The sequence below is a fragment of the Chinchilla lanigera genome, unplaced genomic scaffold, assembly GCF_000276665.1.
Source record: "Chinchilla lanigera isolate Chin_1 unplaced genomic scaffold, ChiLan1.0 scaffold00222, whole genome shotgun sequence".
NCBI classification, from domain to species: domain Eukaryota; kingdom Metazoa; phylum Chordata; class Mammalia; order Rodentia; family Chinchillidae; genus Chinchilla; species Chinchilla lanigera.
The window spans coordinates 77524-104251 of NW_004955623.1; the positions used below are offsets into that span (position 1 = coordinate 77524).

A 26728-nucleotide genomic window follows, 5' to 3' on the forward strand; every position below is an offset into this window, starting at 1 on the left:
AGGTCACACAGAAGCATATGGCAGGCAGGTGTGTTATCTCTACCTCCACGTGGCATGAGGTAATATGCATTAGGACAAATGTCACAGGATTGGCCTTGGGGCACTGTCCGGGTTCAGGTGAGTGGTCCATCAGCCCCACTTTTGCAGTACATGTTAATATTACCAAAAGGAAGCTATAGGTTCAGTGCAAACCCTATCAAATACAAATAGCATTCTTCAAAGAAGTGGAAAAAACAATCTTAAAGTTGATGTGTAAATATAAAACACCCAAAATAGTGAAAGCAATCCTGAGCAAAAAGAACAGTGCTGCAAGTATCAGAATATCTGATTTCAAAATATACTGCAGAGTCCTGGTAACAGAAAATAGCATGGGGCTGGCAGATCAAGAGACATATAAACCAACAGAAGACACAGATGTGAACCCCCACAGCTACAGCAGTCAGATTCTTGACAAAAGCATATATTGCTCAAAAAAATGATCTCTCTAACAAAGGGACTGGGGCAACTGGTGGCATATATGTAGAAGTTTGAAACTAGATTCCTATCTATCACCTTGTAAAAAAAAATATCAATTCCAAGTAAATCAAATATCTGAATATGAGTCCTGAAACTTTGAAAATGCTAGAAGAAAACGTAAGAGAAATATCTCCAGATGTATAAACCACTTGGAGAGGATAGAGGCCAAAAGGCATCTATAGACATAGGCTTCTTAAGTGCCTAGACACTCCCTAGGCCTACTTCCAGTTGAAGTAAACTTGTTTAACTGCTGCAGATGGACCTTAGTCTGAGTCAGAGTGGTCTGATCCCTGGTCTTTCTTGGTATAAAATCTCCTAGACAAAGAGTCTCCGTAGAAACTTAGTTTTGGATCCCCACCCAGTGATTGAGAGCTCTTTCTTTCTTCTTTATGAATATTCCTCCTGTCTATCTCCTTCATCTTTGAATTCATTCAATTTTTGAGGCACAGGCGCAGATGACAGCATTACACCAGCAAGATTTGGAGAACATGGTTCAGAGCAAAAGCTTATAATGTTTTCCTTTTCTTGCTTGGACTACATTCACCCGTCTAGAATTCCTAATAAAACATGGTAAGTGGAACTCCTATAACCCAATCAAACTTACTACTTTAGAAAGTATTTTAATAAAATAGCATTCAGGCACAAAGAATAAAATTATATCATTTGTAGAAAACAAATAGAACTGGACATCCTTGCTTTAAGTAAAATAGCCACACTCAGCAAACAAGTATTGTATTCTCTCCTAATACGTGGAATCAAAGAAGAGAAGAAGAAATGAAAGGAGAAGGAAGACCACCCCTAGACAAAAGAAAGGGAATAAGGGGACGGGGAAGGGTATAAAGGTTTGTCATAGGGGCATGGATATGGTCAAAAGATGTTATCTGCATTTACAAAATTAACACACTGAAACCCAAAATTTTGTAAAATATATACGCATTAATAAAGATATACAATGGGAAAATAAAACCAGAATGACCATCTGTTTAAAAACGTGTGCAAGAAGAGCACATCCTGGTCTAGGGCCAGGGAGAGATTAAAGATGGAGGAATTTACTCCAAATGCCATTTTAAAAAAAGCTGAGGAAACTGTGATACCTTAGGAAGCTCTGCTTTAATGTCCTCACCAGAGCATGTTAGAAACAGAAAACATTTCATTCTTACATTCTGACCTCTTAAGAATGTGACAATAGAATAAAATCACTGCGTAAGAGGTGTTTAGCAGTGGATCTGATGTGCTACAGGTACTTGATCAGGCGCCATAGAGGGTCAGGAAGAGGAAGGAACCAAGGGCAAGGCCAGGGTTTCTGGACAGAGCTTTCGACTGTCTGGGAACACAGCACCACATTAAGGTGAGGATGAGAAGTCCAGGACTGGACGCACTGGGTGTGAGCACAGCTGGACAAGCCCAGGAGAGAGCTGAATGTAGGGTCTGATGCTAATCAGAGGTGTGGGTGGAGAAGCAGAACTGGCATTCACAGCAGACTGATGATAATGGAACCCAGGGGAACAAATGCTCTAGTGAGAGAATAAAAACTGAAGTGATAAGGGACCTATAACCCAAACCTTGAAATTGCTGACATTTGAGAGATAGAGGAAGAGGATCCATTATGATGGAGCATGGCAGAGGGGAAAGGGAAGATCTAGGAGTGTGATATCAGGAGAACCCGATAGTACAACCATGAGGAGGCAGGGAACAAAGTGTTCCCTGAGCACTTGCTGGTGACTTAATGGAGAATGATGCTGGAAGAAGATCAAAAAGTGAGAGCCTTGGAGGGAGCATGGCTGTGGGTGTGGAAGACAGAACTAGGGACCTAGTTGGAGTGCCTGGTACAGGGGATGTTCAGAGGGAGAGCACTGAGAACGTGTACAGGCCGCAGTGGAAGAATGAGCAGGACTGATGGCACACACCAAGGGGCAAGAAAATTCGCTGCAACGTATTCCTGAAACAGTGGGAAGAGAAGGGACTTCAGTCATAGCTGAAGGTATCATCACCTCAGACCCTAGGAGCACATTGCCTTCTGTGGGAACAGGAGAATAAATTAGGATACATGTAAAAATGTGCAACTAAAATGGTGATGGAATGTTGAAGGCATTCCTGAGTTCTATTTTTTCTGAATTTTGCTGAGAGAAGCTCTGACAGAGGTTTGGGAGGATGTGAGATTCAACAGAATAACAAACATGTGGGCTCTGGAGCCTAAATACCTGAATTTGAATCCTAGTTCTAAAATTTCCCTGGAGAGTAGCCTTGAGTGAATCACTTTGTTTTTCTGTGTCTCCTTCTCCAACCATGTCACATGCAGATAATAACTGGGCTCCCAAGGCAGTCAGCAGAAAAAATAGACATCAGAATCCTGGCTGGAGGCACATCTGAAGAAAACCAGACCTCAAGATGAATATGCAATAGCCACACCTACATGCCTCCTTAAGGGATAAGCAGAAACTTGGAATTATACTATAATTAGCCCCACCTGTTCCAGGAAGTCCAGCTAGGCATTAGTCACCGGGTGGGTGACTAGAGAATCCAGACCCATCTCTTTCCCAAAATACCTTTGTTCTTTCCATGTACTCTTGCTATGTGACCTGCTTCCCAACTGGCAATATTAGCTAAGCAGTGATATTTGTAATCCTATAGGCTGATCAAAGTTTGACCCACATCATACCCACACTGTGACTTTGTTGTAGAGATTACCACTGACAAATAACCTCAGTGGCAACTCACTTGTGGGACCCCTCATGACTCTCAAGAGCCAATTCTCATTAAACCTTTCCTACTTTTAGCCTCTTTTGTCCTTTGGAATTTATTATTTGATTTCAGGGGACACAAACTCAGCATATCTGACTGTTGGGAGAGGCTGAAGCTGGAAAGTAATTACAAGTGCAGAACGAAGACAGCCCAAGAACATGGGAGCTCCTTGAAGCATGTAAACAAGCCGTGGTAGCTTGTTAACTGATTGCTGGACATAGGGGCTAAAATTAATCACTAAATGCTCCGCTGTTCTCGGGCAGTTCCCCTTCTCCGCTCAGGAGAGACAGGTCCTCCACCTGATCCCAGCTTTTTGTCTTTCGTCTCTCTTTTCCTCATTCTCACCACTGTTCGTTCCTGGAGCACAGCAAGAACCCAACGGATCCTTACATCTGACATCTAACAGATTGGGAGTTGTATTCCTCCTATATTAAAATGGGATAAAACATGCAAGATGATCAGAACAGTGCACAACACATCATAAGCACTCAGTAAATGCTAGATATCAGTCATTTATATTATCTTCAAAGAGCTGTCATGAACAGAACTGATCTCAGTGATGTTAGATTGGTTGAGGCTGGATTTGGAATTTCTGCTGGTGTCTGAGAGGGTGATGATTGGGTCAAAGAGCATGAGTGTTATGCAGAGTTGGAAGATAGCTGAATCAATCCTAGATTTATGATTTGCCTAGTAGGTGAGACCTACTTGATAGAACTATTCACAGAACTTAACAAAAGCTATTAAACTCAAAGCTATACCTTAGTGTAACCTTGGAAAGAATACAGATTAAAATTACCCAAAAGAAAAAAGAATACAAGGAAGAATTCAGAAAAGTGCTATACACAGAGATACCAAACATTCTCTCACCTGTGGCCAGGATGCCCTTACATTCCTCCATCCATGTGCAGTATATGTGCAGCTTGCAACCCTGAGTTTTCATGATCAAAGTTATCCGGACTCCATCATGTAGCTATGATTAATTACGCACACCGTTAACCTCAGCCATTCAGAAGTGATTTCATATAACATGAACCAAAGCCCTCAAGTCAAACCACAATGGTCTTTTGGCATGATCAGCTCCTATCCCAAAACTATCTAGTGTAGCCATCACCTACTCCAAATTATGGTGTTAGATTTAAGTGGATCACAGAAGCTCCTACCAGGCTTACCAGTGCAAGGAACAAAAGATTAACTCCTAAAACTGCCCTGCTCCAGTCCTAGACCTGAAAAGATTCTAACATCTGACACCAGTCCCCAGACAATCTGTGTTTCCACAGGGTATACCAATCCTGCGTAAGTCTCCACCTGGCATACTTGGTCTGTGGCAGTGTCTGTTTAGAACTAGGCCCACTCTGGCCACATTGGACCCTTCGCTGTGTTCTGGAGGCACCACCGAGTACCCTGTGCCCTCACCAGGCCTGCTAGAATCTCCCCACATCAGTCCTGGGAGCACCTTGATATCCACTGGGACACAAGGTGACACAAGGTGACACAAGCTTCCACCTACTGCCTGGAGCTGGTCCCATGGATACCAGTATATACACCAGGTACCCAGACTGGCTACCAACCAGCAGGAACCCATGCCAAGAGACTCCAAATCTGGTGCTTTACACCTTTCCTGGGCTGGTGCTCCAGCTTGAATCGTTGCCACAAATGGGCTTATAGACAGAGGACCCAATGAACTGAGAAATCTCCTCACAAAACTGCTGTTGAATTCTTTTCTACCATTAGTGGAGATAAAGCTGTCACATTTGGTGCACACTGGATGTTAGTCAATACCTGGGTTGTCTTAATGTTTATACCATAATTGTGGATTTCTTCTCTAAGACTGAGGGTGGGAGATAATTGGTTCTTATGGTGTATTAGATCTAATTTGTCTTGAATGAAATATCTGTAAATTACTGACTTGATATTAAGAGGGTCACATTACTGTTACTATTTCACTGTATTTCAAGACTCAGGTTATCTTTGTGACAGTAATAATACTAGAGTACATTCCCAAAGAATGTGGTTGCTGGGCTGACTACACCACATCTTCTCCTCCCAAATGAATCAAGGTGGTCAGACGTTATGGCTGTGACAAGATATTATAGTTAGTGTTGGCCCACTCAAGGGACCCAAGGGATGTTTTCACAGGTGACATTTCCAGGTTAAAGAACACACGTGTCCAAGACATCAGCAACAACAGCAGGCAACGTGGAACAAAGCAGAACACAAGAGTGCAAGAGCAGCCTGTGTCTTTATTGTATAATTCTTATACAAAATGTTATCTCATATTTACATTCTTACCTGGTAGCCTCATTTGCATATGCATAGTTGTCCACTGCTGTCATAGTTACATAGCTATTTCCTCTTGTACACTTACACTAGGTAGTGGGATCACATCCTTAGGTGCCCTTAGATGTCTCTGAGCTTTGAGGCAGTTTGAGTGGGTTCCCAACCCCTCAAAGGTCAGAGGTATATGAAAGTAACACTCTACATGTAACAGGGCACAAGTGCCTTACTGCACTGCAGTCAGCAAATCAAGAGCCATGTGGTTTTGCAAAACCACCTTTCTCTTTTGAGCATTCTCATCCATGAGCAACATCAAAGCCTAGCATGTAACATTCAAGGCCTGGGACATACATTGAGCAAGAGCTAGGTCTATGGTCCTTGCCCCTAGTCAAATGCTATTCCTAACAGCATCCTATATGCAGCAGCCAATATTTTTGGTCAACACTATTACTAGTGGTCAACTATTGCAATACCAGGTCAAGGCATCTGCTAAGTCATTTCCTAGTGAGAGAGGGGCTTATTTCCTGAACCATGATACCCTACATGGTCAGCTATGTCTTGCCATAGGTTGGCACCCCACAAAGGACAGTGCCCTATCTGTCATTTCTGAGCTGTGCAAGCTGGCAGCCAGAGCATCAGCACCCTCACAATGGCCCAACTGGCCATGCACACATCTAGGGGACCTTCTTCATGCATCACAACCAATCATGCTGCCTGCAACTCTGCCCATTGGCTTGACATGCCTATTCCAATTTCAAACTAGAGTACTTCCGTACGAGGCTGGATAGCAACTGCAGTTCATTGCAGGGACTGGGTCATAGCTAGACCCATCAGTATACCCAGCATCACCCAGAGGTCCCTCTTTCCCTTCTGCATAGGGACTAGGGGTCATGTCCTGTAGACTATCCTCCCTGATTGGTTCCTGGGCATGTACCTCATGGGTCTCAAAACTGTCACCAGTTCAGCTGCCAACAGGCTAGCAGAGAAAGATGCCCACTGTTAGAGGTATGACTCCCAAACTGTGAGAGTGGGAGCATGTGCCACTCTGCTCCTGGGATGGGCTGTTCATGTTCATATGCACCCTCTGTCTGTCCTATGATTCCTCACAGGCTTGCAGAGCAGTGTACAGCACTGCTATTTCTCAAGCAGGGAATGTTAGCTCTCAGCTCCCTTCCACAACTGTGACTAAAATCCAACAGGGTGCTTCCACTTCCACTGTTTTTGCCTTATGCCCCAGCCAAAACCATTATTATCCACACTGAGAGTTAGGATAAATGGCACAGTAGGGTTAGTGACTCAAAGGGCTTGTATCTGTGCAACTGTATTTTTTTGAGTCCTGAAAAGTGACTTCTGCTGCCTCTATCCAGCAAGCAGCTTCCACTGCATCTGTCCAGCTCCATGTTGCACATATTCTGGTCATCTAGTATAAGAACTACAGCAGAATACCTAGGCATGGTACATCTGTCAAAATTCTAACAAAGCCACATACAACTGTAACTGGTGTACTGTCATGGGTATGGTCTTACCCAACCGTATAGCATTCAAAAATTTGACAGATAAACCAGTTCCCTGGGCCTTGTCTTTGTCTATGGCCCACCCCCATGCTAGCAAAGCTTCCTTCAGATTGTGCATGGTGACTTTTAAATCTGCAAGACAATCAGAGGTTAGAATAATATCATCAATATGAAACGGTGACACAGGGTGTGGCTTGGACCAGGTGGTCAGGTCCTAGGCCACCAGGCCATGACAAAGTCAGACTATGAAGATAGCTTTGTGGCAACACCTGGAAGGTCCATTGTCTGCCCTCCCAGGTGAAGACAAATTGGTCTTGGTTTTCAGGTGCAATAGCAATGGAGAAGAAGGCATTGGCTAAATCCACAACATAATGGTGTCAACCCAGCATAAGGGTGAGAATACCTATCAAGTCTGCACTGTTAGGCACCACAACCTCCAGCAAAGGAGTCACTTTATTCAGTTCCCAGTAATCCAGTCATTCTCCACATCCCATGTGGCTTACACATGGGCCATACTGAAGAGTTGAGAGGGCTCTATGCAGGGCATATCACCCCTGATTCTTCCAATTTCAAGATAGTCTGTTTCCACAGCCTCCATGGGACCACTCACCTTGACATCCTGCCAACTACACAAGCTGTTGGCTTGCTCAGGGGGCCCAAGGGAAATTTTCACAGGTGAGGTCCCCAGGTTAAAGTAAGACATCTGCAACAACAGCAGAGCAACCGGTGTCTTTATTGTATAAGTACTATATGGGGTGTTATCTCATATTTACATTCTCACATGCTAATCTCACTGTTGCATGTGCAGTTGCCCACTGCTATATCATGGTTAAATAACTGTATCCCACTGTGCACTTACACTAGACAGCAGATGCCCCTGAGCTTTGAAGCAGTCTGTGTGCTTCTGCACAGCCATGCCCAAATTACATCACTGAAAGCAACTGAAGAGATCACTATACTAGCACTAAGGTCTTTGAACTATAAGCATCCACAAACCACAGCACAAACAAAAAGAATAGACACATGAAAAGACAAGGCAACAAAGTGCCTCCTGCAAATTCCAACTCCCCGCAAAGCCAATCCAGGAGACACTGAAGGGCAGAGCAATATAAGTCAGTACCCACATTAGTTGAAAGGATAACAGAGGAGGTTAGAAAATAGCTCAAAAAGGTACTCAGAAAGATTGGAGAAGATATAACTAAACAGATACTGCAATAGAAATAATACACAAAAAGATGCAGGAGCTCTTACAAGACACTGATAAAAAGATAGATGAGCTAGAAAAATGATACAAAACATGAATGACGAAATAATTAGAGTCTGTGAAAAGGTTTCAACCAGAAATACAGGAGATTAAAAATCACATTAAAAGTACAGGCAAAAGAACCAACCAATATGAGGACAAATTTCAAAGCTAAAAGACAATTATGCCTCAGGGATGAAAAGATAGAGCAGCTGGGCATCATTTCTGAGCTGCAGCTCAAGCTCAACTCTAGTGGCTTTTTCAAAGTCTCCCTTGTTGAAATTAGAATCACTGGATGAGAAGCCAGTGGGACAGTAAAAGAAACCAAGAACAGTTTGCCTACGTTCACAAGAATGGAGTCCACTGACAAGCAAATCTATGGAAGGTACAGAAAGTATTTGGAATTTAAGAAATTAAGTATGGGTCAGTGCCTGCTTTGCCCGAGGGAAGAAAACCAGAAGATGGATTTAAAATTGCACTTAAAGAAGCCAAAAAAATTTCAAGTTTGAAAAGAAAGTAGATGGTCATTATGAGATTGAGACCCAGACAGAGGGGAATACAGACAAAGAGAATGAAGAGGAGAAAGACACAGACACTACTGGAAGTGAAGTGGAAATTTTGAACCTTCAGGTGAGAGCTCTGCTTAAGGAGGTTCAAGAGGTTCATACCCAACTTAGTGAAGCTGATCTAATGAAGAGACTTCAAGAAAAGTGTCAGGCTCTTGAAAGGAAAAACGCTGCAGCCCCATCAGTGTTGAGTAAAAATCTAGTGCTTATTTATAATAAGAAGAAGTTAGAGGCCCAAATGTCTCCATGTAATCAGAAATCTAAATGGAGCAAGCTAAAACAAAAGAAGAAAAGTCTGACTTAACTGTTCTGCAGTCAACACGCAACAAGATTGTTGAAGAACATCATAATGTGTTGAAAACAATTGAAGGACTAGCAAGCAAAGAGTCAGGAAAGGTGGAGAAGGTGGTGTTGTGGGAACTAAATGAAAAACTGGAGCTTGTAAAGAAGGTGCAGTCCTCTAAGCAGCTTCAGGTGAATGAAATGGAGCATGAGGAGGACCTGAAAACCATGGTTGTCCTTAGGACTCAGATGGAGGTTCCAACTATCATGCTGAAAGAGCAGCAAGAGAGAAGATTCATGGAAAAAAGGAGCAACTGGCATTACAGCAATTATTTTGCTGAAAGAGAGCAGTGCTTTTGAAGATGAAGGAAGTAGGCAGCCCTTAATGGAAACGCAGAGCTGGCATGGGATGAGAACCAGTGACCCCATCGGGCTTACCTCATTCAAAGAAGAGCTGATGATAGGAACCGATAGCAAGAGCAACCCGAGAGTATTCTAGTTTGTGTTTTCCCCAAGTATGAGGGAGTTCTGCCTGACCTAGGTACCTTACAGATTCATGTATGGGCTGCATCATTTAAGTATTAATGTGTCATGTCCTCAAACTGTTGGTAAATGTCAGATTTTTTTCCTTCCTCATCCCCCCAAAATAAGTAAATCATCAACAGGAAAATAATGTAATGACAGAAATAAATCAATATCTCTCAGCAATAACTCTCAATGTGATTGGTTTCAATTCCCCAATCAAAAGGCACAGTTTAGCAGAATAGATCAAGATATAAAACTTAACAGTATGCCTTATACAAGAAACACATTTAATTTTTTTAAAACTCACAGATTAAAAATCAAAAGATAGAAAACATATTCTATTTTAATATGAGCCCAGAAAAAAAATGGGAATTGTTATTCTAATTTCAGACAAAGTGGATTTCAAGCCAAGTCTGACCAAAGAAGGTCTGTGACAAGGAAGGTCACTACATATTGGTTAACAGAACAACTCAACAGGAAGAGATAACAGTTACATACATATATGCACCAAATATCAGCCAACCCAACTTTGTAAAACACTAATGGACATGAAAAATCAGGTAAACATCAATACAATGTACTGAGGTACCTTAATACCCAACTATCAGAAGTGGACAGATCAACTAGTCAAAAAAATCAACAAAGAAAATAACAGAGTTGAGCGAAATCTTTGAACAAATAGACTTAATAGATATGTACAGAGTGTTCTACCCAACAGCAACAGAATACAAATTCTTCACAGAAGCATATGGGACTTTCTCCAAAATAGACCACATACTAGCCCATGAAGCATTCTAAAGTAAATCCAAAAGAATCAAAGTTATCCTTCTCATATTTTTGGATCATAGTACAATGAAACTAGAAATCAATGACAAAAGACACCACCAAAACTATACAAACACATGGAAACTAAATAATATCATCCTGAATAGTCGATGGGTCACAGATGAAATTAAAGAATAAAGCAGACAATTCACACAATCAAACAATAATGCCAGTATAACATACTCCAATCTATAGGACCAATGAAAGAAGTCCTAAGAGGGAAGTTTATAGCAATGAATTCCCACATTAGAAAAGCAAAGTGAGATCAAATAAATAACCTAATGATGCACCTCAAGGTCCTAGAAAAACAAGAAAAATCCAAACCTAAATCTTGTAAAAGGAAGTAAAGAATAAAGATCAGGGCAGAAATTGAGACTGGAAATGCAAAGAATAAATGGAAAGGTTGGTTTTTTTAATATTAAGAAAAATAAACACACCATTAGCCAAACTTACCAGAATAAGAGAAAAAAAGACAGAAATCCATTCAATTAGAAATAAAAAAGGTGAAATCACAACTGATTCTGCTGAAATCCAGAAAATTATCAGTAGCTACTTTGAGAAGCTATACTCTAGTAAAATGAAAAATTCAGAAGAAATGCATCAATTCCTAGGTACATATGAACTACCAAAGTTAAACTAAAAAGGTATAAAAATCTTAAATAATCCAATATCAGTCAGTAAAATTGAAGAATACAAAAACTACCAACTAAAAAAAGCCCAGACTACATCAGATTCACTGCCAACTTTTAAAAAAACTTTAAAGAAGATCTAATGCCACTACTCCTCAAACTCTTTAAAGAAACTGAAAGAGAAACAGTACTCCCAAAGTCATTCTTAAGAGCAAGCATTACCCTGATTTCAAAGCTAGAAAGGACTTAACTAAAAAAGAAACTATAAGCCAATTCTTTAAGAACATATATAGATGCAAAAGTCTTCAGTAAGTTACTGGCAAACAAAATACAGCAAATCATCAAAAGTATCATACTTCATGACCAAATAGGGTTCATTCCAGGGATTCAAGGATGGTTCAGCACATGCAAATCAAAAACTGAAATACAGAATCAAGGACAAAAATCACATGATCATCTCAGCAAAGTCAGAAAGAGCATTTGATAAAATCCAACATCCATTCATGATAAAGAAAAAAGAAAATAGGAATAGAAAGCCTTTATCTCAATCTGATAAAAACCATCTATGATGAACCAATGTCCAATATCATACTAAATGAGAGAAGCTGAAAGCTTTCCTCCTAAAATCAGGAACAAGACAAAGATGTCTACTATCAATACTCATGCTCTATATAGTTCTCTAACTATTATCCAGAGCTGTTATACAAGAGAAAGAAATAAAAATGATATGGACAGGAACGGAAAAAGTTAAACTATCGTTATTCACAACTCAGAAATTAACAGTGTTCCTGTACACCAACAAAAAACGCACCAAGAGAGAAATTAGGGAAACAATACTTTCACAAAAGCATCAAGAAAAATGAAATACTTAGGAATTAACCTAAACAAGGTAAACTGAAAGATCTCTACAATGAAACTACCATGTTCTGAAAAAGAAAATTAAAGAGTATATCAGAAAAACAAAAAGATTCCCACTGTTCCTTCTACCAGAAGCAATAAAGTCCAAATGGCTTACTTTCAAAACTTGTATACAGACTTAATGTAACTCGTCTAAATACCAATACTATTGCTTATAAAAAAAGAGAAAGAAATCCTCAAATTCATATAGAACCAGAAGAAACCTAGAATAGCAAAAGCAATTCTGTGCATCAAGGGCAAGGCAGGGACCATCACAATTCTGGACTTTAAGTTATACTACAAAGCTACAGTGATTTTAAAAATACAGGCCAGTGGATTAAAGAAAAAACAGACTAAAGGATGCATAAATAACTCCAGGCACACTCAGCTACCTTTTCTTTAACAAAGGGACCAAATAATTTTGCTGGAGGAAAGATAGCCTCTTTAACAAATGGTGCTGGGAAAACTGGCTTTCCGTATGTCAAATATTGAACATAGATCCATATCTCTCACCACGTACTAAAGTAAAATGAAAATAGATCAAAGATCTAAATACTAGAAGAGAAGCATTTAATCTGCTGGCAGAGAGAATAGGTAGAATCCTTGAAGACATAAGTGTAGGCAGACTTATGAACAGAACTCCTTATGGTAGAAGAATTAATACCAAGAGTCAACAAATGGGATCATATCAAATTTAAAAACTTCTGTACAGCAAAGGAAACCACAAACAGAGTGAAGAGACAACTTACAGAATGGGGAAAAAATTTTACCAGCCACTCTTGAGATAAAAAACTGACATAACTAGAGCCCCAAATTTAAATACCCAATCAAAATATAGGCAAGTGAAATGCAGAGACACTTCTGAGAAGAAATACAAACAGCCAATAAATACATGAAAAATTGTTCAGCGTTTCTGGTCATTAGAGAAATGCAAGTTAAAGCAACACTGAGATTTTATCTCACTCCAGAAAGAATACCTATCCTCAAGAAATCAACCAGTAAAAAATGCTGGCAAGGCGGCAGAGGAAAAGAGGAACACTTCTCCCTTGTTGGTGGGAGTGTAAACTGGTACAACCACCACAGAAATCAATGTGGAGATTCCTCAAAAAACTAAAAGTAAAGGGCCAGGGACATAGCTCAGTGGCACAAACACCTGCCTGGCTAGTGCAATGTTCTGGGTTCAATTTCCGGTTTAAAAAAAAAAAAAACTAAAAGTAGAAATTCCATTTGACCCAGCTATTACCCTTCTATGTGTCTTCTCAAAAGAAGCAAAGACATCACACCACAATGATGGCACAATTCATAACAGCTAGATCTTGGAAGCAGCCAATATGTCCATCAACAGATTAATGGATAAAAAATGTGACATTTATACACAATAGAGTACTAGTCTACTGTAAAGAAAGATAAACTTGAGTCATTTGTAGGAAAATAGATGCACCTTGAGACCATAATGTTAAGTGAAGTAAATCAGATACACGGCTTAAGTATCGCATGATTTTTCTCTTATATGAGAAATACAATCTATAAATGAATTGCAAAATAAATAACAGATAAGAGAAAAAAGTGAGAGAGAAAAAATTATTGTAATCCAGCATGGAAAATATATCCAAAAGTATATCTTGATTTATTATAATTGTCATATGTGTTTTATATGTTTTTGGCCTGTTCAATTGGTTGTTAATCTGCATTATAATAATTAACTATTTAAAGATTTATAAAATGAATAAATGAATATGATGCTGACAAAAAGGAGGAAGATAGGAAGGATGAGAAAGAATTAAGATGAGCTATGTACATGTACAAATATCCCATAATTAATATAATCATTATGTACTACAAATGTATACTAATACAAATTAAATGTACTTTTAAATTACAGTTTTTTGGGGCATATAATTCCAATCTGACACATTTTCTTACAACACTTTGATGGCATTATACATTGTGTAATGTTGTGTTGTCATGTTCTTGCCATTCCTTTGTAGATAATGCATGCTTTACTGAAGAATTAAATCTTTGACTATAGTTCATACTGAAGCTATACCGCATTTGTTTAGTATGACAACAGCTCCAGTTACTAGCCCATGTCTAGAGCAAGGTATCTGGAGCCAATAGGCTTCCTGCTTTGTCTGCTCATGCTAGACACCTTCTGCCAATGTGGTTCCTAAAGTTTATAACCTACTGTGTTCCTGAGTATGACACTCAGTCAATGGAGGTCTCCATTGGTCAGACCCAGGCTCAAGGGCTATGACTCCCTGGACTCACAGTCACTTCTCTAGAGAGTAGGGCTGCGCATAAGTTTCACGTAGATCTGCTTGTTTATATGTGTTGTTATGGCTTGGGTCTGAAATGTCACCCCGAATGTCTTGTCCTCAGTACAGCAGGAATTTGGGAGATTATATCATGAGGGCTTGGACCTCATCAGCAATTAGTCTACTGGTGACTTTATAGCTTGATGGTCCATTCACAGGTGACAGACACTTTAGGAGATGGAGGTTATTGGCAGAAGTACGCAACTAGGGGCGTGCCCTTGAAGGGTATATTTTGTTTTGTTCTCTGTCTCTGTCTCTGCCTCTGCCCCTGCCACCCCCCAATCCTGGTCTCTATGAGATAAGCAGCTTTTCTTCACCACCTCCTTCCACTGCACTCGGTGACATTCTGTTTCACCACAGACCCAGAAATGAAGCCGCCAAGTGGCTGTAGAATGAAACCTCTGGAGCTATGAGCCAAAAATAACTGCTTCTTTCACTGAGCTGCTTTTCTCTGGTATTCTGTACAATGACAGAAAACTAACAAATATATTGCCAGTTGGTACTTTTTTGATTTGGGCATAACTTTTAACTATTTCTTTACTCAAATGTTCTCATTTCTTTCATCTTATTCTTTCTTCAAAATATTTTATTTTGTATTAAAGGCTTGACTCCTCCCTCATCTCTTTGTAGAATTTAAGCATAGTTCTCTGAACTTCCATTGCAGATTTTCTATAAACCATTATTTCCAAACCATGGCTGATCATTTGTGGCCTTTGCTAACTCTCTTTCTCCCTGTCAGATGTGTGCATTTCCTAACATGGCAATGATTACTTGCTGTTTTCATACATTTAACAGTAATTGCTTTTTATAGGAATCTACATGTACTCTCTAAGCCGAAGAAGTCTATCCATGGATTGTTTTACTGTTTCTCCTGCGGGGACCTATAGGCTTCATTGATTTTCTTAAGGTAGTCTCTAGTCTCCTAATTTCAGCACATGGTGGGCTTTAACATCTATATTTACTCACAATGCAGAATTAGATCCCAGTTTCTCAGATTCCACCCATTGGGCCAGGCAGGCAGCAGCCCCAAACCTGATTCCCAGGCCAGAAGGTGAAACTTTTTTTTGCAGTATCCACCATATTCCCACATGTGATGACAAACACTGACTACCCACAGCCTAGACTTCTTCCCTGGGTGGGGACATAAACCATGGGCCCCTTGGGCAGGTTTCTGTTCTGTAGTCATTCAGGCCTCCAGAAATTCAAATCCCTCTCCCTCCTTTAGCATAAGTTCCTTGTTTCTGGGCCTGGGGTTTTCTTTAACGAATCTAACTTAACTTTCTTTAAGTTATCTAACTTTCTAAGTTATCTAACATTCTTTAAGTTAGTTAATTAAGCCATTTTTGTTGTATTTTTATCAAGCACAGCTGTCCAAAAGAAGCTTTGAGAATTTAAGTGCTTTGCTTTCTGAAAGTTTCCGAAGTCTCTTTTCTCTTCCACTTATCCTTGCTGTACACAAACCTCCCACACTTGAAACAGAAGCAGAAATTGATTCAGAGTCAGAGGCCACAGTCTTCCTAAGAGTAAGAATTTCAGTGTTTGTTTCTTGACTTCCAAATTAGGCAAGAACACTATCTCACTGACAGAAAAAAAGACTTGTGCATTCCCATACTGAAGAATGTAGACTCAGAGTTCTTTCAACAAGTCACAAACTGAAAAGGAAAGAAGCCAGGCAAAACATGCAAGTGGGTTTTCTATAAAATGGGGAAAGAGCCACAAACTCAGGCAAGCATAATTTTAATTTTAATTTTAATTTTTACTAGTACATGTCTGGAAAAGCAGTGCCATCAGGGCTCTCAAAAAGAGAAGAAAACAACCCTAGCAGACCCACGTGTTTATCTCTCCTCTGCTCCGAATGCCCCTTGAAGGGCCACTGAGTGCATGAGGAATCATGATTTTGATGAGTGATTCCAAATGGAAAACTTGAAAACAGAGACACGTTTCAATTCATATTAGAAGAGAATTTTTGTAGTTGTCTCTCATGAGGGTAAACTTTATCGATCCTGGAATCTTAAACTTATATAAATAAAGAATTAGAGATACAAGTTTAAAAGGAGAAACAAAATCACTTTATTGGTAAGAGGAGAGAAATAAGAAGATAGACAGCTCCCTTGTTGGAGTAAGGCAGGAAGCCCAGAGCTGGTGCTCAAGAGTCTTTGTTCTTGACCACTGTGAAGTCCAGGAAAAGACGCTGCCCTCTAAAATTTGTTACAACTTCATTGGCTGTTTCAGGCTCTGAAGACCCTGATTTGGCCACTGACCCGCTCCACTGCTTGTGTACAAATTCCTGGGGAAGCTCTATTAACCCATCTTCGTCCTGCTAAGGTGCTATCTCTAAAACTTACCACAGGGCCAACATTCAAGGCTGAGGTAGCAATTAGTTAAATAATACATGTACCTTTTAGTGCAGGAATGTGGTGAGAATAAATAAATATGTATACATATATTGTACATACTAAGTGAGCTTTCTATAATATAGCCTGTGCCCCACTCTGTCTCCTTTGCACTTACTTCACTGGAGGTGGACAGGAGTCAGTTGGGGTGTTTGCACCAAGTGGAGGTTGGCACTGAATGGGAGCAGCCAGGCTGCTTAACTCTTTCCAGTGAGGACTTGCCAGAAACCTCACTAAGGCCCTTACCTTTTCCTGCCTGTCCCTCAACTTTCTCTATAGTCATCAGAGTCACAGTCACTTGGTGATGTGGTTTCTAAATCCAAGGTGGGGAACCTTCCACTAGTCTATTTCTCCAGGACACTCTTAGACTCTAGGGAACTCCGGCCAAGTCACATAAAATGTGCCCAGCCAGAACTGTCAGATGGCATTGAGCCAGCCCTTCCAAGGCACACAGTATCCTCTGAACCAGGAGCCCCTCCACCCAGCTCTCTGTGTGACCCACCAGGGACAGGGATGTGAGGATGCTGATGAAAATCCTACCCATCCTCATGCTGATTGGAAATGTAGTTGATTTCATCAAGAAAAAGGGAAGTGAGAGTTTCCCAAGCAGCCTGGATGATTAAAGAGAGAAGTCATTTCCCTTTCTGTTTTGTCCAGTTTTCCAAATTGTAAATGAAATCTATTTTCTCTCAAGATTTTAAATATATCTGTGAAAACAAAAATGATCTCTTTTTTAAGATTTTGAAGAAATGTACTGACAATTGGATCTTGTCTTTAAGATCTTAAAGGAGAAAATACATAAGTTTTACAATATTTTCTGTGTCCATTTTAGACATTTATACACACATATAAATCAGTCTTAATGACATATGTTTGTCCAGACATTGTCCACTGAAGAAAGAATGATATGATTCCAATCACATTTTGAAAAGATCATTGTAGATGCTAGTTTAAGGGTAAAGTTTAAGGAGTTAAAAGGAGAATCAAGGAGACTGTGAGGCTACTACAAATGTCCAGCTGAGGGATGCTATTACACTGGGTCAGTGACATGCTTTGTGTACTGAATGAAGACATTGTAGTATTTGCAGTTTTGTCACTGAAACAAGTACAAGCATAGAGGAGACATGTATTGGGACAGGAACGCTGTATGGGAAGTATGTTTAGAGAGTTTAAATTTAGACATGCCAAGTTGCAGATATCGTTAGTCAAGTAGAGACACCATATAAAGAGTTGGAGTTTTACAATGCAGAGTCTATTGGAGATCTCAGCCTGTGAAATTTGGAGTACCCAAAATATTTGAAACCACAAGATGATATGATATTTATACTATTTTCTATTCCTACCCTGCCAGACCACAATGCACTTAGTGTCCTAAATACAACACAAACTTGCTATCTTGTAGTTCTAGAGGCCAAAAGTCTTATGTATCTCTGAAATAAAAGTAAAGCTATATTCCTTTCAATAGACTCTAATAGAGAATGCATTTCCTGTTCACTCAGGTTGCTATAATTCTATTGTTTACCTCTAGAAAACTCAGGTCTTTTCATGAATAAAACTCTGATTGCAGGGCTGGGGATTTAGCTCAGTGGCAAAAGTGCCTGCCTGGCTAAGCGCAAGGTCGTGAGTTCGGTTCCCGGTACCGGAGAAAAACCAAAAAAAAAAAAAAAAAAAAAAAAAAAAAAAAAAAAAAAACTCTGATTGCACAGGAAATACTACAAAAAATTAACAATTGGGATCTCATCTTATTAAAAAGCTATTGCACAGCAAAAGAAATCACCAACAGCATGAAAAGACAACCAAAATTTTAGCCAGTTGTTCCTCAGACAAAGGACTAATGTCTAGAACATATAAAGAATTGAAAAAACTCAGCCTCTCCCAGATTTAAAGACTCAAGCCAAAAATGAGCATCTGAGATGAAAATACAATTCTCAGATAAAGTACAAATGCCACATAAATATATGAAAAAAATGTTCAATGTCACGGTCATTCAAGATATACAAATTAAAACAATGTGGGGATTCCATCTCACTCCTGAAAGAATGGCTATTATCAAGAATTCAAACATTAACAAATGCTCGTGGGGATGTGAGGAAAAAGGAATCCTTCTCCACTATTGGTGGGAGTGTGGACTGGTGCAACCACTGTGGAAATCAGTGTGAAGTTTCCTCAAAAAACGAGGACCAGAGGTTTTACTTGAGTCAACTAGTCCCCTTCTTGATATCTACCCAAAAGAATTAAAAGCATCATACCACAGCGCTATATGTGCACCCATGTTTATAGCAGCTCAGTTTGTAATAGCTAAATCTTGGAAACAGCTCAAATGCCCATCAACCAATGAATGGATAAAGAAGATGTGGTGTTTTTTATACAATGGAGTACTACTCAGCCATAAGGAAGGATAAACTTGAGACATTTATAGTTAAATGGATGCACCTTGAGAGCATATTAAGTGAAATAACTCAGACATGTATGTATAAATATCACATTGTCTCTCCAGTGTGAGCAAATTAAAGTTTAAATAAGAACCAAAATATATAACAGATATTGTGAAATAGGAAGAAATTATTCAAAAGGAAAGGGGAATGAGGGAGGTGGAGGGGGAAAGGGAGGAAGGAGAAAGGAAAAATGAGAAAAGAAAGATAAAATGGAAACAAAGTTTTGTAAATAAGTAGGGGAAGAGTGATTAAAGGGAGAGGAGCAAAATGGTAAAAATGAGGAATGAAAATATATCATGTACAAGTACAAATTCCCTATGATGAATGTGATCATTATATATATCTAAATCGTACCAATAAACTTAATAATAATTTAGAAAAAAACTCAAGTCTTCATTTCCTGTAGGCTGTGAATGAGGGTCTTTTGTGTGCGAACACCACATTTCTTTGACCTGTGCTTGGCTTTTTTCATCTCCATAGCCAGGAGTGGTGAGTAAAGTCCCTTTCATATCCTACCTCTCTTACTCACTCTTCTGCATTTTCATCTTCCACTTATTTTTGGTAACGGGAATTGAACTCAGGACCATGTGCTTGCCAGGCAGGCATCTGTCCATCTTCCACTTTGTAAGATCCTGGGTTAATAGTTTGGGCCCATTCAGATAATCCTGATAATCTCCCCACTTCAACATTTTTCACACTGAATGCATCCGCAAAGTCCATTTTGCTAGGTAAGGTAAAGTCACAGGATCCAAGGATGAGAGCATGGCCAGAACACTGGCAAGATTAAATGTGGATAGTGAAGACAGGCGGCTTAGGTGGCCTAGTTCTGAACCTTAGGATATTCCACAATTTAGAGGTGGGTGAGAGGAGAAGAAACCATGAAAAGAAACTAAGGGGTAGCCATTGAGTAGAAGGAAAAGAGTGGTGGGCAGTGAAGAAAGGGTCCTTAGGTGTTAAGGAAGACGAGGGGTTTGAGCTGACCACTGGACATCATGCTGCGGAGCTCCCTGGTGACTTGGAAAAAAACAGTTTCATGTAATGGTGGCGATGATGCATGTTGGACATACATAGAGCTCAAAACAGAGGGGAATTTCTCCCAAGAAGGCAGACATGGTCATACAGGTGTGAATAAATGTCACACATATCAGTCATTAAAGAAATGTAAATCAAAATCAGAATACAATTACTTATATGTATTATGATGGATATAGTCAATAAAATGGATAATAAGATTTAGAATGGATATGAAGAAATCTTGATACATTGCTGGTAGAAATGTAAAAATATGGTGCAGCTGGACTGGAAAATAGGAATGACATGAGTCAGGGCTCTCTAGAGGAACAGAATCAACAGTATATATGTATACATATATATGTATATATATATATGTATAAATATATATGTATGTGGGAAATCCTTTATCATACTGGATTGGCTCAGGGCCTTATGGAGGCTGAGATGTCCAAAGAACTGCTGTGTGCATTTTGAGGTTCAGGAACCCTAAGTATAGTTTCAGCCCAAATGGAAAGACCGGAGAAACAGAGGGGTGCTGGTATATGTCCAGGCTGAGTCCAAAGGCTCTGGAATAAGAAGAGTCAATGTCCGAGTAAGGATAGGAGGGCTGTCTGAACTGAAGCAGAGAGAATCAATTAGCCCATATTCTACTTTTTTGATCAATTCAGACTCTCAGGAGATGGAATGATACCTGCCCATATTGGCAAGGGCAACTTTCTTTACTCACTCTTATAATTGAAATGCTAAATTCTTCTGAAAACAGATTCACCTGGAAGTGAAGCTTTAACAGTGACTTTGGCATCACACAGGCCAGTCAGGTTGACACAAAATTAACCAGGGAAGAATGAAAGAAAAGGAGACTAATGAAGGAAAAAAACAATGATACTAATAACAGGTTGGATGTCACGGGTGAAAGAGAGACAGTCAAAATAAGTGAAATTATGAACCACTGTGGACCCGACTCATGTCTCCACCACACACACCACACACTCCGGAAAATTCTGAAGGCATTAAATCTCTGATTATAATTTGCAGTCAGTACTATGCGGATTTCTGTTTCCCAAGTGAAATAAATCAAACACATAAGTTAAAATATTGAATAACTTTTCTTATATGAGAAACCCAAAATATAAATAAAGATCAAAATAAAAGACAGATAAACTGGGTGTGCTGGCCCACCTGTAATCCCAGCACTCAAGAGGCTGAGGCAGGGGGATTGTTGTGAGTTTGAGGCCAACCTGGGTTATAAAGTGAGTTCAAGGCCAGCCTGAACTGCACAGCAAGACCCTGTCTCAAAAAGGTAAAAAATATATATAGGTAATAGGAAAGGGGGAGATAGATCTTTTTCAAGTGAGAATGGGATAAAGAGATGGAGGGAGAGGGAAGGGGGAATGGGATGGGCCACAGAAACTCCCCAAACACACACACAGCCTATAAAAAGGCTACAAGAGAAGGCTTGATTTCCCACCCTGGTTGGTGCTCCCATCAGCACACAATCCAGAACCCATCCTAACTCTCTCCTCTGTGGCATGCTGAGCAACCCTTCACAGTTCCCATGCCTGGGCCTCTATTCCCAAAAGACAGACTTGTAACAATGCAGTGGAGGGAGGGATTTCCCCTGAGTCAGGCAGGGTTCTCTTGGGAAAGCTTATGGAGCATATTCAGGGGTCACATCGATGACTGAGGAAGAACCCTCACTTGCAGGCGTGAGGATTCTGAGTCTGCAGAAACAATGAGGAGCTATCGGAAGAAGTGATAGGACCACCTGTGCACAGGGAGGAATGGTCACCAGGTTAGGCTAATCCAGACCCAGGGCCACAGGAGCTGAAACAAAGCCAGAAGTAGGTGACTGCAGATGTCAGGTTCAGAGTGCAATTGTCCTGGGAGTGCTTGGTTCTCTGTTTCCTTCAATTAAATTGTCTCAAGGGCTCTCCCAGGGCACAAATCTCGCTGTAGATAGGAATGGCTGGCCCACCTTCTTCTAGATGTTCATCAGTACCCTGGGAACACAAAACAGAGGGCTCCGAAGAAGCCTGGGGTGCATACAGTACCCCCAGAAACACCTAGATACCATCACTATCCATTAACATGAAATGCCTATGAATTTCCCCAAAGCACCCAGTACTACATTGGTCAATTATAATTGTGCTAAGTTAATGCTATCAATATTACAAATAGAGGTAAGAACAGTAGAGACAGAAATAGCAGGTATCTGAGATTAGGAAGCCCAGGGTGGGCAATGGGTGACCTGTGAGTGGCCAGGCTGGCCACCACTCCCAGCTCTCACCTTGTCCTTATCCTTCTGATATTTCTGATGTATAACATCTGCATACATGATGTCATCCTTGAAGATATTTTCATCCTGCTGCAGTCTTGCCCTTGAGTCATGGACAGAGAGGAGTTGATTTTGTGCCAGGGAAACAAGTAACACTCCCCCAGCACTATGAACCCAAGGCCAGCATGTTTACACCCACCATTGCCTTTGCAGGACACTTCCTGCCAGCAAAGTGAACAAAGGGAGCCCAAAGTCCATTTGGAGAGAGGGAAGGTCTCTGAATACAGGAGGGGAAGTACAACCTGCTTTGTTCCACCGTCATTTTCTTCTTCTCACGAATCTTCCAAAAATATAGTCCAACTCCGAGAAGCAAAAGCACAGCCACGAAGCCCCCCAGTAACCCTCCTATGAGGCCAGCTGCAGACTGTCCACCTGTTTCCCCTACAATGAGAGAGTAAAGAACTGTTAAAGCAGTTAAGATACCCACTGCCAGGGTGAGAGGAGTGGCAGGTGGAGAAGGCAGAGTCCCTGACTCTGAAGCTGAAAGGAAGGGGCATGAAGATTCATCATTCAACCGGTTGTCCAGCTCCTGCGTGGTGCTGGACACTGACGTGAACGAGGCAGGCTGGTGCCCTTGAGAAATTCAGCATCCAAGAGGGAAGGCAGAAAGTACCAGCTTCCAGACAGAGGGCTCTCACTACAACAGAGCTTTAACTTTGCAAAAGGCCTTCAGGAAAAGCTTTCTAAAGAAGATTATGGGGTAAACTGTGTCCCGGGGGAAGAGTAGGAGTTTCACAGATATTCAGCGGGAAGTGAGAATTCCTGCAGGGGAGGGACAGGGCAGGGAGGAGCTATAAGTGAGCAGGATCACAGGGAGGAAAGAGCTGAGTCCTGAGCGCGAGTGGTTATGCTAAGAGTGGAACTTTATCTGAGATTCCTAGAGGAGAGGTGGGTGGAGGACGTGAAAAGGGAGTAGAACTGATACTGACATGACAAGTGCCTACACTAGCTCCTGGAGGGAGGTTTAAAGAGGACAAGATTGCACACAGTTCCCAGGTCATTTAGTTTTTCAATAAAAAACCTAAGGCAAGCAAATGTTTTTCAGAACTGTACTTCGCCCAGAGACCAAAGAGAGAGAAAACTGTGTCCTCGGCCCTGAAGGCATTCCAATTTATAGAGGATTCAAGTACACCGATCATTTCTGAGTATAGAGTGGCCTGGACAGCCTAAAAGAGGTGACACTTTAAAGGTGCTCTGTGGCAGCACACAATCAGGGGCTATAGCGGCAGTTCTGTGTGAAGTGTATTCGTGAATAGACAACGTGAACAGAGAACTTGTGAGCCCTGAATCCTACAGGAATAATTAGAGGTCAGATGCAGAGATGACCCTGATGTATGCCACAATCTGATCTGCTTTTCCAAAGCCCACTCTGTACCCAGAGTGGGAGAGGTACTGGATGGCTGCTGCGTGGACCAGCAAGGAGGGGCAAGATGTGAGGGACATTTACAGGCAGATGTGGGTTGGATGTGACCCCAGAGTTCTGCGTGGGGTGACCATGTGCAGGTGATGGTGCTAATGAGCATGGCAAGGAGAGAAGTCTGGGGCCGCCTGAGTTCCAGGATGAGTTCCAGGATGCCCTCCCCTCCAGAAGATGGCACTCACGTTTTAAGCATATGACACCAAGGTCTGTGGTGGCATTGTTCTGGTCCACAGGATTGCTGACCACACAGGTGAGGCTGGCATTGGCTTGGCTCAGGGGCAGGCTTACAATCTGGACCCAGGTGTTGGGGGACAATCTTAGTGTCCCTCTCTGCTCCAGCTCCCTGGGGAGACCCTTCCTCTTCCAGGTCACATTCAGGTTCTCTGTGGCCCCTGTGGCACTTCATTCTAAGATGAAGTTGCACCAGTCTGGTGTGATGGACAATGTCTGAACCAGGATCTGTGGAGGGGACACAGGCTCTGGGAAAGAGGGCGACAAAGAAGAGTCTCACATGTGTGGAATATATTACATGTCACACATTATCTCAGTGAAAACCAGGAGAATGCCCTCTAAGGAAGGAAGTAGTAATTTTCAAATAAAACACAATTTGCCTCAAGCTAAATATTGAGCAAGTGACAGTATTCAGTAGAAGCCTCTTGTGATTTCCGTAACTGAGGAAGTCCTAAAATTTCCCTGTGAGCAAAAGATAGCTCAGTACTCCTTCGATGGACCATTACTTCCAATTAATTTGGCTCTTTTCTGACATGGGAAAAGGTTGGAGACAGAAGAGCTCCTCCTGATGCGGTAACCTTTCCTTTCCTGCAGCTCCAGTTCAGACACTGCCTGGGGCAGTTCAGTTCTCATCAGGCCATCTCTGAGAGGGCACAGAGAAGCTCCATCTCTCAAAAGCAGAGACATTTGTGGAGATGCAGTGGTCATGACCGGGGCGACAGATCTGCATATGGTTACATCGTGCCCTGAACTTGTGCTTCAGACAGGAAGACAAAAGTCAGGATCACCAGCCAGCCCTGGGATGACACAAGCGACTTCCAGCTGTGAAGGCTGCTCTTCATGACAGATGAGGGATTCTAAGAAAATAAAGTCAGGGAAGCAGATTTCCTTAGGTATACAGCAGTAAATATTCTCCTACAGTTCTCCGGGCTTGGAGAGCTGGAATGGTGGAGGTCTTTGGAAGCCAGCTTGGGCTTGGGCTGGAGCTGCACGGCAAGAGTGAGAACCTGAGGACTAAATACACATGGATTTAGTGTATTTAGTTGTGGTGGGAAATTGTAACCACTGATGCCCATATCCTAATCCTCAGAACCTGGGAATATAGCGGGTTACACAGAAGAGCTGATCTTGAAATTCTGGAAACAACCAAGTGCCCATCAAATGATGAATGGATAAAGAAGATGTGTTTTATCTTAATACTGTGGACTGCTACACAGATCTAAAAAAAGGAGAAACTGAGACATTTATAGCTAAATATATGTACCTTGAAACCATACACTTAAGTGAAATAAATTGAACAAATACATGTAAATACAGCATTTTCTCTTTGGTATGAGAAACTATAAGTGTACATAAGAACCAAAATATACAATAGATATTGTGTAATAGGAAGAAATTGTTCAAAAGGAAAGGGAAACAGGGAAGGGGGGAGGGAGAAGGGGGAAAGGAAGAATGAAGGGAAAAGAAAAATGAGAAAAGAAGGATAAAATGGAAACGAAGTTTTCTAAATAATGAGAGGAAGCGGGGCTTAAAGGGAGAGGAGGGGATAAAAGAGGAATCAAGATCTATCGGGTACAGTTACAAATTCCCTATGATGCCTGTGATCATTATGGATATCTAAACTGTACCAATAAATAGAATTTCTAAAAAGCTACAAGAAAAGATGCTGTATAGAACATTCAAAAAATAAAATTCATGAGAGGGAGAACTAAAAAAAAATCAAAGGAAATGACTGATTTCAGATTTAACTAAAACATGTGCTATAATATAGAGACATGAATAACTTTATTAAAGATGAATCTTTATTTACTAAAACTATTTTAGAATAAAAAAAAACAAAAAGAAATAGGAGATTACTGCAGATAAGCTAAATGGGCTCAGGATCATCATTAGGATGTTGAAAAGTTGAAGAACAATGGAAAAGAGCAGGTCTGAGGGACACAGTGGAGGAAGGACGCAGCCCAGCCACGTGGGTTTAGGCAGAGGAAGGGGACCAAGCTGAGCGACTCCTGTGACCACTAAACAGTTGGCAAGGTGAGAGAATGGGCTGTTTTCCTCTGGAGCCTGCAGAAGGGAGCACAGCCCTGCTGCTCTGTGATTTCAGCCTAGGGAGAACCATGTCTGATTTCTCATAAGGCACGTTTTAATGCATTTGTAGTGTTTATAGTGCATGTTAATTTGTTACAGCTGCAATAGAAAGCTAACACACAAATTAAGTAAATTTAAACCTACTTTAACGTTATTGCAAATATCCCCAAATTCCCATTTTCCCCCAAATCTCTGAAGTGATTTTCTCTCTGATACAAATCTCCATTTTGCTCTTTGTTTGTATTAAACACACTCCATTTTAGGAGAAAAATTACATACTGGTGACTGGAATCTGAATAGAATCCTGCAAAATTTGGTCTATGAAACATCTACAGTCAAAATAAGGAGGAAGCCAATGGGTTAGGGTGAGAAGGTGTCACTTACCATAGACCTTGAGGTGGAAAATTTGGAAAACTTCTGGTCCATCACTTAACCTGCTGTATGCCTTGTATCGCCCACTGTCCTGTAGGGTCAGGTTCTCAAT

At 40.9% G+C, this 26728-nt stretch overlaps 1 protein-coding gene and 1 pseudogene across 1 annotated transcript in view; one reads left to right on the forward strand and one right to left on the reverse strand.

Moving 5' to 3' along the window:
* Window positions 1-26728, reverse strand: part of LOC102019656 (SLAM family member 9-like) — a gene marked incomplete in the record, with an annotated part of 107107 nt that overhangs the window by 69921 nt on the left and 10458 nt on the right. The window contains 1 exon segment of the mRNA XM_013510158.1: window positions 26629-26728. Within this exon segment, the coding sequence (XP_013365612.1) occupies window positions 26629-26728 (100 nt within the window).
* On the forward strand, window positions 8442-9722 carry LOC102020512 (annotated as a pseudogene).